This window comes from Triticum aestivum, chromosome 7B (assembly GCF_018294505.1).
Source record: "Triticum aestivum cultivar Chinese Spring chromosome 7B, IWGSC CS RefSeq v2.1, whole genome shotgun sequence".
Taxonomy (NCBI): Eukaryota; Viridiplantae; Streptophyta; class Magnoliopsida; order Poales; family Poaceae; genus Triticum; species Triticum aestivum.
This window is the reverse complement of record NC_057813.1, coordinates 590,567,290-590,581,954: the sequence shown is the minus strand read 5'-3', so window position 1 is coordinate 590,581,954 and position 14,665 is coordinate 590,567,290. Positions and strand designations below refer to the sequence as shown.

General features: G+C 40.9%; 1 protein-coding gene across 1 annotated transcript; it reads right to left on the bottom strand.

Moving 5' to 3' along the window:
* Positions 1–13,210: 13,210 nt before the first annotated feature.
* LOC123163123 (uncharacterized) lies at positions 13,211–14,272 on the bottom strand. Its single transcript, XM_044580884.1, has one exon. It carries the CDS (start codon positions 14,209–14,211, stop codon positions 13,615–13,617), a length of 597 nt encoding a protein of 198 aa, XP_044436819.1. The 5' UTR covers positions 14,212–14,272; the 3' UTR covers positions 13,211–13,614.
* Between the last annotated feature and the right edge of the window lie 393 nt (positions 14,273–14,665).

Sequence of the window (14,665 nt, the reverse complement as noted above, 5' to 3'; positions counted from 1 at the left end):
TATTTATCAACTGAGTGATGAGAGCGAGGGTGCGTAAGTGCAACACAAGTGCCTCCACCAACTTAATATTGTTGAAAATCAGTGCTAGTTCACTATCCGGTAGATGATGGTTGATGGATGAATTTAAAGCAGCGTAGTCTCTTCTTCTTTTATTTACCAATGAAAACAACAGAATTGTATTAACCAAGTGTCCTTATTTTTAAGCATTTGAAGTTTCATTCTTTTTTTACGTGTCCAGTAGAGTTTCGGTACCTTTTTTGTTAAGTTTCAGTCACCTTTGTGATTTCAATTACTTTTGTTAAGTTTCAGTCACCCTTTTATTGTTACTTAACTAGTTTTGCATTTGTTGGAATACATTTTCCTTTTTGTTGAATTGCAAGATGCACGGCCTCTGCATCGCAAGAACAGAAGGGGGAGACGATGAAATCTTCGGTAAAAGAGAAGAGAACTTCACAACTGTCACACTAAAAAAAGAACATAATATCACATCTGTGGCAGCAATCATCATCAAGAAACGGCCGCATTCTCATATGGCCACATTAAAGACCAGGCAAAGAAACCGTATCAGAAAAGATCATGTATACATCACAGGAACACATCATTCTTAATTGCGGGTGAAGCAAAGGCAGAGAGAAATAGAGAGGGGGATGCAGAGAGGGGGGGCAAACCATGGGCATACTACTGGATACGTACATGTTCTTGAAGAACAACTATGGGAAGGAACCCATTTCTCTCGCCCTTCTCTCTCTCTCTCTGAAACATAGACTTTCTCTCTCTACTTTCGCACCAGGACAGGAAACCTCTCATTAGAGCTGGACACAAACCTCTCATTAGGGCTGGACTGAAAGCTCGTAGCCGGCCACCACAAGAGAGAAGGTTCTTCATCCATCCTGCAAATATCCTGTCAATGTTTTGGATGATGGGTCAGAGCAAATGTTGTGGGATTTTGTTACTAGAGAGCGACATTCTGAGGTAGGTGCATGGCAGAGAGATTATAGGGCAACACAAAATGTCCACGATCTCATCCGCCGTCATGTTTCCAATATTGACCGGAATGAACGTGCTCTCGTGATAATTAATTTTCAGTTCCGAGAAGTCTTTTTTCTTTGTTTTTCTAGGGTACTATGGTGGGCAAAAAGCCAGCCTGAACTCATTTATTATTTTTTGTGTTTAACAAAGAATTTACAGGGAGGGAGGAGGAGAGGAACATTGCAGCAATTTCAGTGTGGTATCGAGCTTTGTGTTATCATCTTCGTAATTTGGGTACAACCCTTTTTTGTGATCCTCTAACATGCGATCGAACTTCAACTTCTCCCTTTCACTTTGGCATCCTCTCTTTGCATCAACAATGACCCGGCGAAGATCATCATCGGGCACATCGTCTGGTTCCTGTTGATATTTAGTTCCCCCTGTTCCAGTATCATCATATTCAAGGGGATAGTTGTCATCATCCTCTTCTTCTTCGTTGTCTTCCATCATAACCCCTCTTTCTCTGTGTTTGGTCCAAACATTATAGTGTGGCATGAAACCCTTCTCAAGCAGGTGGATGTGAAGGGTTTTCGCGGGAGAGTGATCGTTCGTATTCCCACAGACAATACATGTACAATACATAAAACCATTCTTCTTGCTTTCCTCGGCCACTTCGAGAAATTTTTGCAGTCCATAAATATACTCGGAGATGCGTCGGTCACCATACATCCATTGCCGGTTCATCTGCGTGCATTATATAATTAAGTGTATCAAAAACAATTACAGAACATCATGAATAGAGAAGTGACCAAATTAATACAAGTTCATCATCACATTGAAATCAATGTACAGTAGCGATCAAATGTTATTACTGAAAAAATAAATACATAAAGTTCATACATAGTTCTCATAGAACAACATATAGCTCTCTAGAGCATCTAATTAAAACATACATTGAAACTAATATACAACTATGTAAAACATTTAAATGCAATAACAAATGCGATCATAATCACGACTAAGGTAATAATTGATCCAACGACATAATGATACCAAGCCTCATTATGAATGACATATTTTTAATCTTTCTAATCTTCATGTGCATTGCATCCATCTTGATCTTGTGATCATCGATGACATCCGCAACATGCAACTCCAATTCCATATTCTCCTCCTCAATTTTTTTCAATTTTTTCTTCAAGTAATTGTTTTCTTTTTCAACTAAATTTAACCTCCCGACAAGTGGGTCGGTTGGAATTTCCGGTTCACATACCTCCGAGAAAAAAACCATCTATGTCACGTTGGTCGGCATAATTGTCATAAACACTAAATGAAATAAGTAATAATAAAAGATAATATACCACATCCGAATCATAGACAAGACAAGGGCTGACGGGGGTGGATACCAAAACCATGGCACTATAGTATAACAAACAATAATAAAATTAAGAAAATTATAGAAGTATCTATCTAAATCATACAAGTAAGATTTTTTTCTTTTAAAAAGAAGATAAGAACAAGAGGCTCACCATGGTGGTGCCGGCGACGAGATCGGGGCGGGCGATCGACGACGATGAGGATGGGGACGGGACGGACCGCCAAACCTAGACAAATGTTGGGGAAAATGGAGCTTGGAGGTCGAGCTTGGAGAGGAGAAAGCTTAAGCATGGCCCGGGCATTTCATCGAACACCTCATGTGCATAGGAGGTGAGAGCAGAGCAACACACACACCTCCCACACGCCGGCCGGCCAAAAACAGAGGAGTGAGCGGGCAGGGGCGAGCATATATATAGGCATCTCTTTAGTCCCAGATGCTGGCTAGAACCGGGACAAAAGCCTGATCTTTAGTCCCGGTTCCAGCCACCAACCGGGACTAAAGGGGCTACGCCAGGAGCGAGGCCCTTGGTCCTGGTTCGTGTCTGGAACCGGACCAAAGGGGTCAGACGAACCGGGACCTATGGCCCCCGAGGCCCGGCCAACGCCCTGGCCTCATGAACCAGGACTAATGCACCCATTGGTCCCGGTTCGTAACAGAACCGGGATTAATGCTCTTATCTGGCCTGGACCAAAGCCATGTTTTCTACTAGTGTTCACAGCTGAGTAAGGTTGTATGAAGTGTTATACAATGCTTAATTATCACTACATATCAGGTGGCATGTACAAGACACATGCCAAATGTAAATACCACATATCACAACCGACTTGAAGGAGACATGGTGGTTACAAATCGAGGCCCTAATTAAGTAGAGCTACTGATCCTAGGTAGGAATAAAGCTGAGATGATTATTAGGATACCTCGTTGAGCTGTGTTGTGTTTTTAGTTAAGAAAAATAGATGTAAAACTAGAGCCTTTGACATAGGAAAGTCTATCTATGCAGGCAACTGGAAAATGGATACATGCTATGGCGTTCTATTAGATGAAACAATAACTATCTGAGATGTGCTATGACGTTCTACCAGCTGAAGCAATAGCTCCCCGATAAGGCTTAATACTTGCTCAGGGTGCTGGTTTGTAGCAAGCTAATGATTAATTTGGAACTAATAAACTGAACAAACAATGGAGGGGGATCAGTTGGAGCTGCAGCTGTGATTGTGGAAGATTGCTACCATCTGGCTTGTGCCTTCCCCAATACTGCTTTTGTGCACTATTTTAGAAACTCTAATGGGATTTCCCATGAACTACCATACATGGCCAAGGTCCCATGTCGTAATAGATTCCTTGATGATCCTCCTATTGCGCTCATTCCTCTCTAACTAGATGATGTAACTCTAGTTGAAATTCAATGAAGAGAGGGCCTTTTATCAGAAAAATGCGAATAAATTATGTTTTGCCAATTTGTCTGTACGGTGGTTGTCCGAATCTTTCCTTGCTCCAAAGGAGGGTAGTAATGATGCTTTCCTTTTTAAAGAAAAGGTTACGCTTAATTTGTGTTTGATGATTTTATTCTCCCTTATTAACTGCAAAAACATTGAAGATATTTTTTATTTTTAGAAGGAAAAGAAAAGGAGGAACGTACGTTTGAAATGCTCTACAAGATGTTGTTCAAGTTCATTTTCCTGATGAAAGCAAATGACCAAACTTGATCCGGCACAATCGCATTGTTGTGGTGGTTGATGTTGTATTTGCCTAAAAATCTAATCCATAGCTTGCTCGCTTGAAGATCTTCATTCTTAGATACATGATCCTTTGCGACTTCCGGATGTTGTGAAATTCATTGGGCTGCCTGCACTTAAACTTCAAGAACATAAGCAAACTATGCATCCAGATACATGAACATGTTTAGCTACTATTTTTTGATCAATGAATCATAAAAATACAATATCAAAGTTTCGAATGCCATGTGGCATACAAGTGATAATTTTGTGTGCTATCCTAGAATGAGTGTGGAATGAGAGTAGAGAAGAATATAAGACACATCCGAAAGACATGCAAACCATGAGTTAGCAGAGTATGAAATCGAGTATGAAAATGTTCTGAACTATAGGATGGGGGTGTAGAATAGGAGACTTGTAAGTAAAACCAGAGGTGTTTGCAAATTGAATGTACCTTGATGTAGCACAATGACCAAAACCCACATGTGTCTTAATTTAGGGAAGGTGTTATTAATTGGGGGTTGGTCCCTGTTGATGGCCCTTTGTTGGGCACTCATGATGGATGGGCATTAGGCATTGAACATAGGATAGAACACATGTAGATGTACAAAGTCACATGGTCTCGACTATGATGTGATCCATATCCCGAGTAATAATGAGGGAGATTTACATGTAAAAAGCACCCACCATATATAAATACATAATCAATAAATGAATATGAGAAAATTGGCTCTAACTACATTGCTTATAAAATAATGGTTGATAGATGAATTTAAAACCACACACAACTGTCTAACTAGTCTCTCATACTATGAATCATGTCCTCCAACACTAATTTTGTCAAACCTAAATCTTCATCTCCCATGAACTCGCCAAGCAGTCAAGCTGTCCCCCAGGTGTTATCCAAGTTACCATAGATAGGTACTTGTTGACAACTCCCACCTAGAACATTTTTTTACTCACAATATTTAGCATTAGGTGATAATCAAATACTAGAAATATCGACATTAGGTAGGGGGAGAACAATCACTACCTTATTGTTTGACCTTCCAAATTTTTGGTAACGAAAAATATCCACAAATAAAAGCTGAAAATTGATTATAATGGAAACGGGTTCCAATACTTCAAATATTTGGCAGAGTGTTACTGGAACATAGGATTTACTTTTGGCTAACACAGCATGATAGAATTAATAGGTCAATGCACAAAAGAAAAGGTTTTTTATGAATGACTACAATTTCACTTTGTGTAACAATGCCACTGAAGAAACTTTAGTGCATCTCCTATGCCACTGAAGTTGATGGGACACCGACTTCCAAACAGAAAAAAGAGTGTCCTTTCTTTATGAAGACACCTTACTAACAATCAGTATGCTTCCCAAGGTCTTTAGAAAGGAAATTTTCAATGGTATAGCGCTTCAAAAAATAGGCCATCACAATCAGAGCTTTATTGGTGGGTAGGATAATCTGACAACAGAATACGTAAACGTAGCAGATGGATTTCTTTTCAAACCATCTATGTTTGCTCACTATGGCTAGCATTTTTCCTCTAAGACAGTTGTAAACCACATCTCTCTCTTATTTGTTCTCCTTATCCTCTTTCATGCGGCGGCTGGTTCGCCTCCACCATATCCTACACAAGAATGCCTTCCCCCTCTTTAGACTGTGCCCCCACGTGCCACCTATTTCCTCACAATATCGCCATGCGGATCTACCTTGTGGATCTATCTCACCATGGAAGGAGAAGGCCGCCCAGCACTGCCACATCGAGTAGGCAACCATATATAGGATCGTGCCCCTGTCGAGGAGAAGGGGGCCACACAAGCATGCCCATTAGCTCGAGCTCAAGGGCAGTTTTCAACACAAATCCAACTGGAGCTTATTTCAGTTGGTCTTAGATATAAATGTGTAAAAATTGTAATTTATTTAATTAGTAACATGCACAACTTATCATGTTGATAGTTGGACACTTATCACCAAAATAGCCGGCAAAATCGAAAAATCTTTTAGTTGTTATCCAATTAAAAAAATTCCTGCCCTTCAACCCAAACTCGAAATAACACAATGTCATCAAGAAAAATCTGATAGATGAAAAAAAAATATGACTATCAACTTTGTACTGTCTGTGTCACAAGGTTTTAACTAAAATATCACAAAGCTACCAGAAAGGTGAGGAATACTGAAAGTAGCGATCAGAGTAGGTGACACTCTTGGGAGGACGCTCCTAAGGGTCAACAACACCCCAAACAGATGAAGCAATCATTGCACACATGCGGGTCACACTTCAAAATCAATCATGGGGCCTTGTGTTCCGCAACAACGTCTTATGATAGGGACTGACAATATTCTTGTTGGCAACAAATTAAGTTTCCTGCTACATGTATTCATGTGGTCTCAACATGTCAAACTTTGCATCAACTTCCATGGATGTGTTCCCAACGCTTGCACAACAAACAACGTAGAACACTTTGCTTATTCTTATGAACTCAGTAGCACTACCAGTGTCGATTATTTATCAACGAGGTGTGAGGGAGAGGATGAACAATAGCAACACAAGTGCCTTCACCACAGTCATAGAAATCAACGTTTTCTATTTGCTAGATGATGGTTGATGGGTGAATTTAAAGCATCACAAACTCTTTTTCTTATTACAGATGGAGCAGCAAAACTGTATTAACTAGAATCTCCTTACTTTTAGGCATTTAAAGTTTCAGTCCTTTTTACATGTCCAATTGTCTTTTAGTTTTTTTGTTAAGTTTATGTCTTTGTGATTGCAGTTACTTTTGTTAAGTTCCTGTCACTTTTCTAAACTATTCACCCTTTTATTGTTCCTTCACTACTTTTGCATTATCGCAAATACATTTTTACTTTTGTGGAATTGCAACTTGTCCTTGTTGTAATTTCACTTCACCTTTTTTAAAGATCTGTTTTGTTCTCTTTTTCCTACAGTTGCTCCTCAGTTTGGTACATGCTGAAACGGCGTCATGGTAGTGATCATAACAGGCAAGTTACCAGGAGGACGCTCGGGGTCAATAACACCTCCAACTTAATAACATTTTTTTAACTAGGCTAACTCCCTTTCCATTAAAAGCATAACGAAGAAACATAGTACAAAGATTACATGATGCGAGTATGAAGGGAGAGCAAGTCCAAGCGCTACCAGGAAACCCACTACACAATCTCGGCATCAAAACATCATCAAACATCCAAACCTCCAAGTTAATAACAATGGCTGTCGAGATCCTAGGGCATACTCAAACTTATGCAACATTGCGATCAAACAACTGCAGATCTACAGTTCATAGTTCCTCAACAAACATCTCCTGCATTAATTGCAGCCCAAAAGCCATCATTTTTGCCAGCGTTCGTTCTTGTTGTGCACAAATTAAGTTTTCTGCTACCTCCAACTCTCATATATTATTGTGTCTCAGCTTGTCAAACCTTGCATTAATTTCCATGGATATCTTCCCCATGCTTGCACAAGCATAGCTAGCAACATAGAAGACTTTCTTCTTCTTGTGGACTCTATAGCACTCGAAGTGTCATTATTTATCAGCTAGGGAACGAGGGAGAGGATGCATAAGTGCAACATAAGCACCTTCACCCAACTGAATAACAATCTTTTCCACAAATACAATGAGGGAGCTGGAAAAAAATCAGAACTAATTCACTATATTGTAGATGATGATTGATTGATGAATTTAAAGCAACACATACTTGTATTAACTAGATTCTCCTAATTTAAAAGCAGTGCTAAATCCTCAAAGATCGCAAAGCTACCGAAAAAGTGGGGAATACTCAAAGTAGCGATTAGGGTAGGTGATACTCTGGGGAGGACACTCCTAAGGGTCAATAGCACCTTCAACAAACGAATCAGTCATTGCAAATCTGCAAGTCACAGTTCAAAATCCTCACAGGGGTCTTGTGTTCAGCGATAATGTCCTATGATAGGCACTGGCAATATTCTTGTTGGCAACAAATTAATTTTCCTACTACCTCCTAGTCCTATGTATTCTTGCGGTCTCAACATGTCAAACATTGCATCAACTTTCATGGATGCCTTCTGCACGCTTGCGCAACAAACAACATAGAACACTTTCCTTATTCTTGTGAAAAACTAGTGCTGATTATTTATCAATGAGGGGTGAGGGAGAGGGTGCATAAGTGCAGCACAAGTGCCTTCATCAACTGCATAATTGTTGTACAAATTAATGTTGACCGCTAGATGATGGCCTTTGGATTAATTTAAAGCAGTATAGTCTCTTCGTCTTTTATTACAGATGAAAGCAGCAGAGTTGTATTAACTAGACTCTCCTATTTTTAACATTTAAAGTTGCGGTCTTTTTTATATGTCCAATTATGTGTTTTTGTTAAGCTTATGCTAGCTTTGTGAGTTTAGTTACTTTTCTTAAGTTTCATTCACTTCTCTAAACTTCTAGTCACCCTTTTATTGTCACTTCACTAGTTTTGCATTTGTTACTAATACATTTTTATTTTTGAGGAATTGCAACTTTCAAGATTTTTTTTGTCTACTTTTTGCTGCAGTTGCACCGAAGTTTGGTACGTGCTCAAAGGGCCTCATAGTAGTGATCAAAATAGGCAAGTCATCAAGAGAACGCTCCTGGGAGTCACACCTACAGCTTAATGATATTTTTCTTTTTAACTGGGCTAACTACTTCTCCATTAAAATAATAACAAAGGGACATAGTACTGAGATTGTAGGAGACGAGTATTAAGGGAAAGCAAGTTCAAGCACTACCAGGAAACCCACTGCTAAAGGTCATCAGCAAAATTTCCTCAAACCTTAAGCTTAATAACAATATTAGATGAGATACTAGGGCATTACTCAAACATACTCAAAGTAGCGATCAACTAACTATAGACCTGCAGTTCACAGTTCGTCAACTAGCATCTCCTGCATTAATTGTAATCCAAAACCCATCATTGTTGTGATAGTTCTTCCTGTTGTTCACAAATTAAGTTCCTTGCTACCTCCTACTCCTATGTATTCTTGTGTCTCAACATGTCAAACCTTGCATTAATTTTCATTGATATCTTCCCCATGCTTGCCCTAGCATAGCAGGCAACATAGAATAATTTCTTCTTCTTATGGATTCTGTAGCACTAGATGTGTCGATTATTTATCAGCTGGGGCATGAGCTAGAGTGTGCATAAATGCAACATATGTGCCTTCACCCAACTGAATAAATGTCGTACACATGCGATGATGTAGTACAAAAAATTAACCCTTATTCGCTACATTGTAGATGATGGTTGATTGATGAATTTAAAGCAACACGGACTTGTATTAACTAGATTCTCATTACTTTAAAAGTAGTACTAAATTACATGCACCGTTTTGATTTTTCAATCTTTTTGTGTGTTCAATAGGGTTTCGGTCACCTATGGTGATTTCAATTACTTTTGTAAGTTGATGTCCTTTTTAGATTTTTCAGCCACCATTTCTGGTTACTTTGCTAGTCATGTATTTGTTCCAATTACCTTTTTCTTTTTGTGCAATTGCTCCTTGTCCTCGCTGTAATTACACTTGCACTCATTTTTGGCATTTGTTTTTGTTTTATTTTTGTTGCAATTGCACCATAATTATTGTGCGCAGTTGAACCTTTAGTTGATCCAATTGCATATTTCTTCTTCATGAAACTGTACTTTAAATGATGGGGCATACCAAAGATACCGCGTTATAGATGGTCCCTGGAAAAATTCACGATTTCAATCAACACAAATAATTGTAGTTGTTCCTGCTTAGATTCTCTTAACATACAATGAATTTAAGTTTAAAGGTTTGGAATTTGTGCATCAAACTATTAATGAATGAAATACATGCACAGAAACAAAGGAAACATGTCTTAAAGCCACACTTATACATCAGTATCTCACCTGACACAGTTTTGGTGTATTTATGTGTTCTTGTCATTCCAACATGTAAAAGAATTGCCATTCCAATCGATGCTTGTGTAATTAAGCAACATAGGTGGTAATCTATTACCTTACGACTTTGTTTTTTTCTAAACTTTGCATTGTTGGAAGTACCGGCCATATATTTATCAACCCAAAGACAAGGACGTCGAGCATACGTGAAACATAGCAACTGAATCACCATTATACAATGTCGATGAATGATGATTTCCTTTAGCATGATGAATGTAAAATGAATAAAATGGCTCTAGGTTATTAGGTAGAACAAACAGTTTATTTTTTGGAGAGGATTCAACATTTTTTCCTTTCTAAAATGCCACCAAGACTAAATTAGAGCCGCAATCTGGACAAAACATTTTTGGCACTTTAACTTGCTCTCCTCGGAATAGTCTCACTACTACTATTAGAAAAAGGGATCCTCATATATGGACCTTTTCCAAAAAAAAACATTACTATATTTCCAGGGATGTAGAGTAGATATATGCAAAAATGGTGAGCGTATCATAATTAGTGATTGCCTAATTACACGGGCTAATCTCCACAATGGGGGTGATCCATACAAGGAAAGTCTATCAATTGAGACCATATCATCTCCACTGCACTAATGTGTGTGTCCTTCCGGCAAATGGTGTACGCGCGTACATGGCAGTTGTTGACCGCTCCAGTGAGAGAGATAAAGGCAGCGGGTTGTCGTTCACCCACTATGCTATTCTACTTTACAATTATATCACCATTGTGGTGTAGCTACATCTCACACTGATGAATTGATGACACCTGCCAAATTTTGTATAGGCAGCAAACACCAATTTTCCGTTACCTCCTATTGACTTAACTGGTAAAAACTTGCACAAATTTCCATGGATGTCTTTCATGTGCTTGCATAGCTAGTAAAAGCCTACAATTTTCTTCTTCTGAACTCTGCAACGCTGGAAGTGTAGACTATTTATCATCCATAGATGATATTCTGGTTGCATAGGTGCTATACACAAGTGCCTCACCAACTGAACATGTCAAAAATACAATAAATCGCCTTGTGAAAAAAAATGATATTGCAGATGAGGACTAATGGACGAATTTGAAACTGCATGACCTTGTCCTTTTATTTCCAAACGACCCATGTCCAGATTACATTTTCATTTTCATTGGTGATAAAGGAGCAAAACATGGTTTAAGTGAGAAGAAAAATACTAGAACTAGTTAGAAGCTAGGGGTGCAGAAAGCTAGCCTAAGCACCTAGGGCACGGTAGGAACAACGAACAACCATAATTGAGTACTTTTTTTGACCGATTATACTCCGGCACATTTACAGCTAAGGGACCAATGATCATCACGGTCCAAAAATGGATAAACCCCATGAAAACATCAGCTTAAGCACGGATGACCAGGAAATTATCTTTCAAGGACCTGAACATCTTCATTTTCATTACTAATGCATTGTCTCCTGTGTCTAGGTGGACCTTCCCATTAGCGTACGGGCTAAGATCTTTCTATTGTAGGCTTGCGCGTGCGGCTCTATTCTCTTGCACATCTCTGTTAGCTTCAGTCACAGTATAGGGTCGCGCATTGTCTGACAAGGTATAGTCACTCAGAAAGAGTCACGACTGTGTGGCTTGATAGAGGGCCCGTAGAGACTGTAACTCTATTATTATGGAATAAACTACTAGCTATTGAATCATAGATGGGATTTGAGCCCATATGACCAATGATGCATGTTAATCTCTAAGGCCAATGTAGGTGTATGGCAAGTGATTATTTTTTTGAAAAGGAGGTTAAACCCACGGCCTCTGCATCAATGTGATGCATACAACCATTTTTATTAATTATTAAGCAGAGTACAGAGAAAAGACAACCATTGTCCGAGCCATTACAAAATACAGACTACACACATGGACTTCTTTCGCAGCAGCGCCTTCAAGAAGGGATAACCGCCCTTGTGCCATCATCATCACCAAATTGCCAAGATCAGTCAATGAAGACTGATACAACAAGTACATAACACCTTCAACAAGGTAACACCACATCACACATTGAGGAGAGTTGGGACCCCTTTATAAGGGTTGCTCTATTACATGCCATTGAGAGCTAGAGAAGATGAGTGGTACACACGCGCTCCTCCTTCTCCACTGCCTCCCTCGACTGCCCGCCCGTGCACACACGGCATGTTTTGTGAATGAGCCGAGCCGAGCTCAAACATAGGCTTGCGCTTATTTTTGCCGGTCACGAATGATTAATTAATCCAGGATTAATTAACGAGTCACTAATATATGTGTCACTGTCTAAGACGTTGGACCATGGTCTTCCTAGGATACATTGACTCCCTTCTCGGGGTGTGGTGACTCCCTTCCCGGGGTGTATCGACTCTTGAATCCTTACTTGGCGGCCTATATATTGGAGGCGTTGGCCATTCTAGCCGACACACTCACTTCTTCCTCACGCAACCCTAGCCTTCATCTACTATTCCTCTTACTATGCTGCCCCCGGTGATCCCATCGCGTCGGACGAGTGCACGGCCGGACAGGGATTATGCCTCCGGAACCCCGTCCTTCGAGATCCTAGATCGGGAGAGGGCGATAAGGTTTTTGGGGAGCGTCTCGGCGCGACTACTCCTGATCCGTCCCCATCTCCGTCCTCTTCTTCGACTACTTCCCCGACCACGACCCATGGCTGAAGACGACGCTGCCAAGAAGAAGGCCGCAGAAGAGGTCGAAGCCATTGCGTCCGCTGCGGCCTTTCATGGCCTACCGGAGGGCACGTGCTCAAATGTTTAGGTATTGGTATGAGTTGCATATTGTGAATGCATGTTTACTGTTTACTCGTGGATTAGATTAATCGACGAAGTGCTAATATATCTAGCACTATTGACCCACAAAAAAATGATTATGCTTTGGCCGGATATATTCATCAATGTTGGCATCCTTCTCGGCTACACGTCGTCCTACTCCTTGGTCGGCCTGCCCGGTGCACCTTGGCTGACGCATCATGTACGTCATCGGGGGTGCTTCTAGAGTGTGAAGAAGCAACGTCTACACAAAAACAGGCTACATTTACATACATAACCACCGGCATTCACTTTCTTCTGAGATTGCTGGACATAATTGAGAGACTAGTAACAGTTAAGATTATACCAATTTCAGAAACCTAGACACACCGAAAATCCTAAGGTTCTTTCGCAAAAAAAAGAGAGAAAATCCTAAGGTTATGAACAGAGGTTGTAGACGTGGGCTAACGACGTATCCCACTGAACACACTCCTTTGACGCAAATATTAAGAAGAAAAGCTAAGCAAAAATATCTATGGGGTGCTTCTACAGTCTGAAGAAGCAAAGTCTAAATCACCTGCGAAAAAAAGAAGAAGCAAAGTCTAAAGAAAACTAGGCCCCTCGCATGTTGGCTTTTGCCTCCAGCGTTCACTTTCTTCTAAGACTAGTAACAGCACAGATTATGTCAATTTTGAAAACCTAAACACACCGCAAATATCCTAAACGTACGAACAGAGGTTAGAAAGTGGTCACGGACGTGTCACACTAAACACACTCCTATATATCATGACACAAAAAATAAGAGAGAGAAAAAAAAAAGCTAAATAAAAATATCTATGCTAGCTAGCTTCCAGGGGGCTACTGTCTCTGCATCCTGAGCTCCTTGCGGAAGTTGCCGATGAACCTCTCCGTGTTGGCGAAAAGCTCCTGCCGACTCATCGTCACGTTGCCGTCCAAGTCGACCTCAAAATCATCCTGCTCCTCTTGCCGTCCCTTTTCCTCTCCGCCGGCCTGGCTGCCGTTCAGCGCGCTGAGGAAGAAGATGCTCGCCGTCGACGGGCACTTCTTCAACACCTTCAGCACCACCTCCTTGGTCTTGATCTTCAGCTCGATTATATTACTCCCCAAGGCAGGAACCACCACACGATCATTATCAGCAACCGCCATTCGGTTGTCGGGACAGACTGATCCAGCCCTCTGGAACGGCGAGGCCGCGTCGCCGACAGGCGCAACAGCCTGACTTGTACTCGAGGACTCGTCGGCGATGGAAGCTGTGCTGCCGACGAAGGCCTGGATGCCGAGCGCGAGGACAATGCCGTTGAAGAGGAGGTAGCCGTAGGCGACCCTGAGGAAGGCGGGCAACAGCAGCGCGAGAAGGAGGAGGGCGAGGAGGGAGCCCAGCTTGGCCACCTGGGAGAACAGTGCTGCCTCTGGGAGCGTGAGCTTGACCGCCATTAGTGGACGAGCTTTGCTGACTTGCCGATATAACTAGCGAGTGGTTCAGGTCTATTGTATGGATTCTCGAGCAAGGATACTATCGGTCTAGCCCACTGGCCAACTATATATAGACAAAATTCAGATATTTTCTGGCGGTATTTTTTTTTAAATCAGATATTTTGTTGCTGGCTAAGAAAAAGAAACATATCTGTCACTGCACTAACGCAGAAGAATTTGTAGTGGGTATACCTACCGGTTGCTCCACTAGGAGACCAAATTAATTAGCGGGAGAAAACAAAGCGTTGGCTAAACATCAAAGCTATGCTGATCTGATCACTGCATGCCCTTACCCTTTTTGCCTAAAAAAGAACCATCACTTGTTTTTAGAACACAAAAAAACCATCACTGCGTGCCTGTGCACCAGCAATAAGGGATTCCATGCCCACCCAAATTCGTGCATGTTCTACACGCA

Bases quoted from the DNA above. Each gene is read 5' to 3' on its own strand.
- LOC123163123 (XM_044580884.1), bottom strand. From the start codon at position 14,211: ATGGCGGTCAAGCTCACGCTCCCAGAGGCAGCACTGTTCTCCCAGGTG.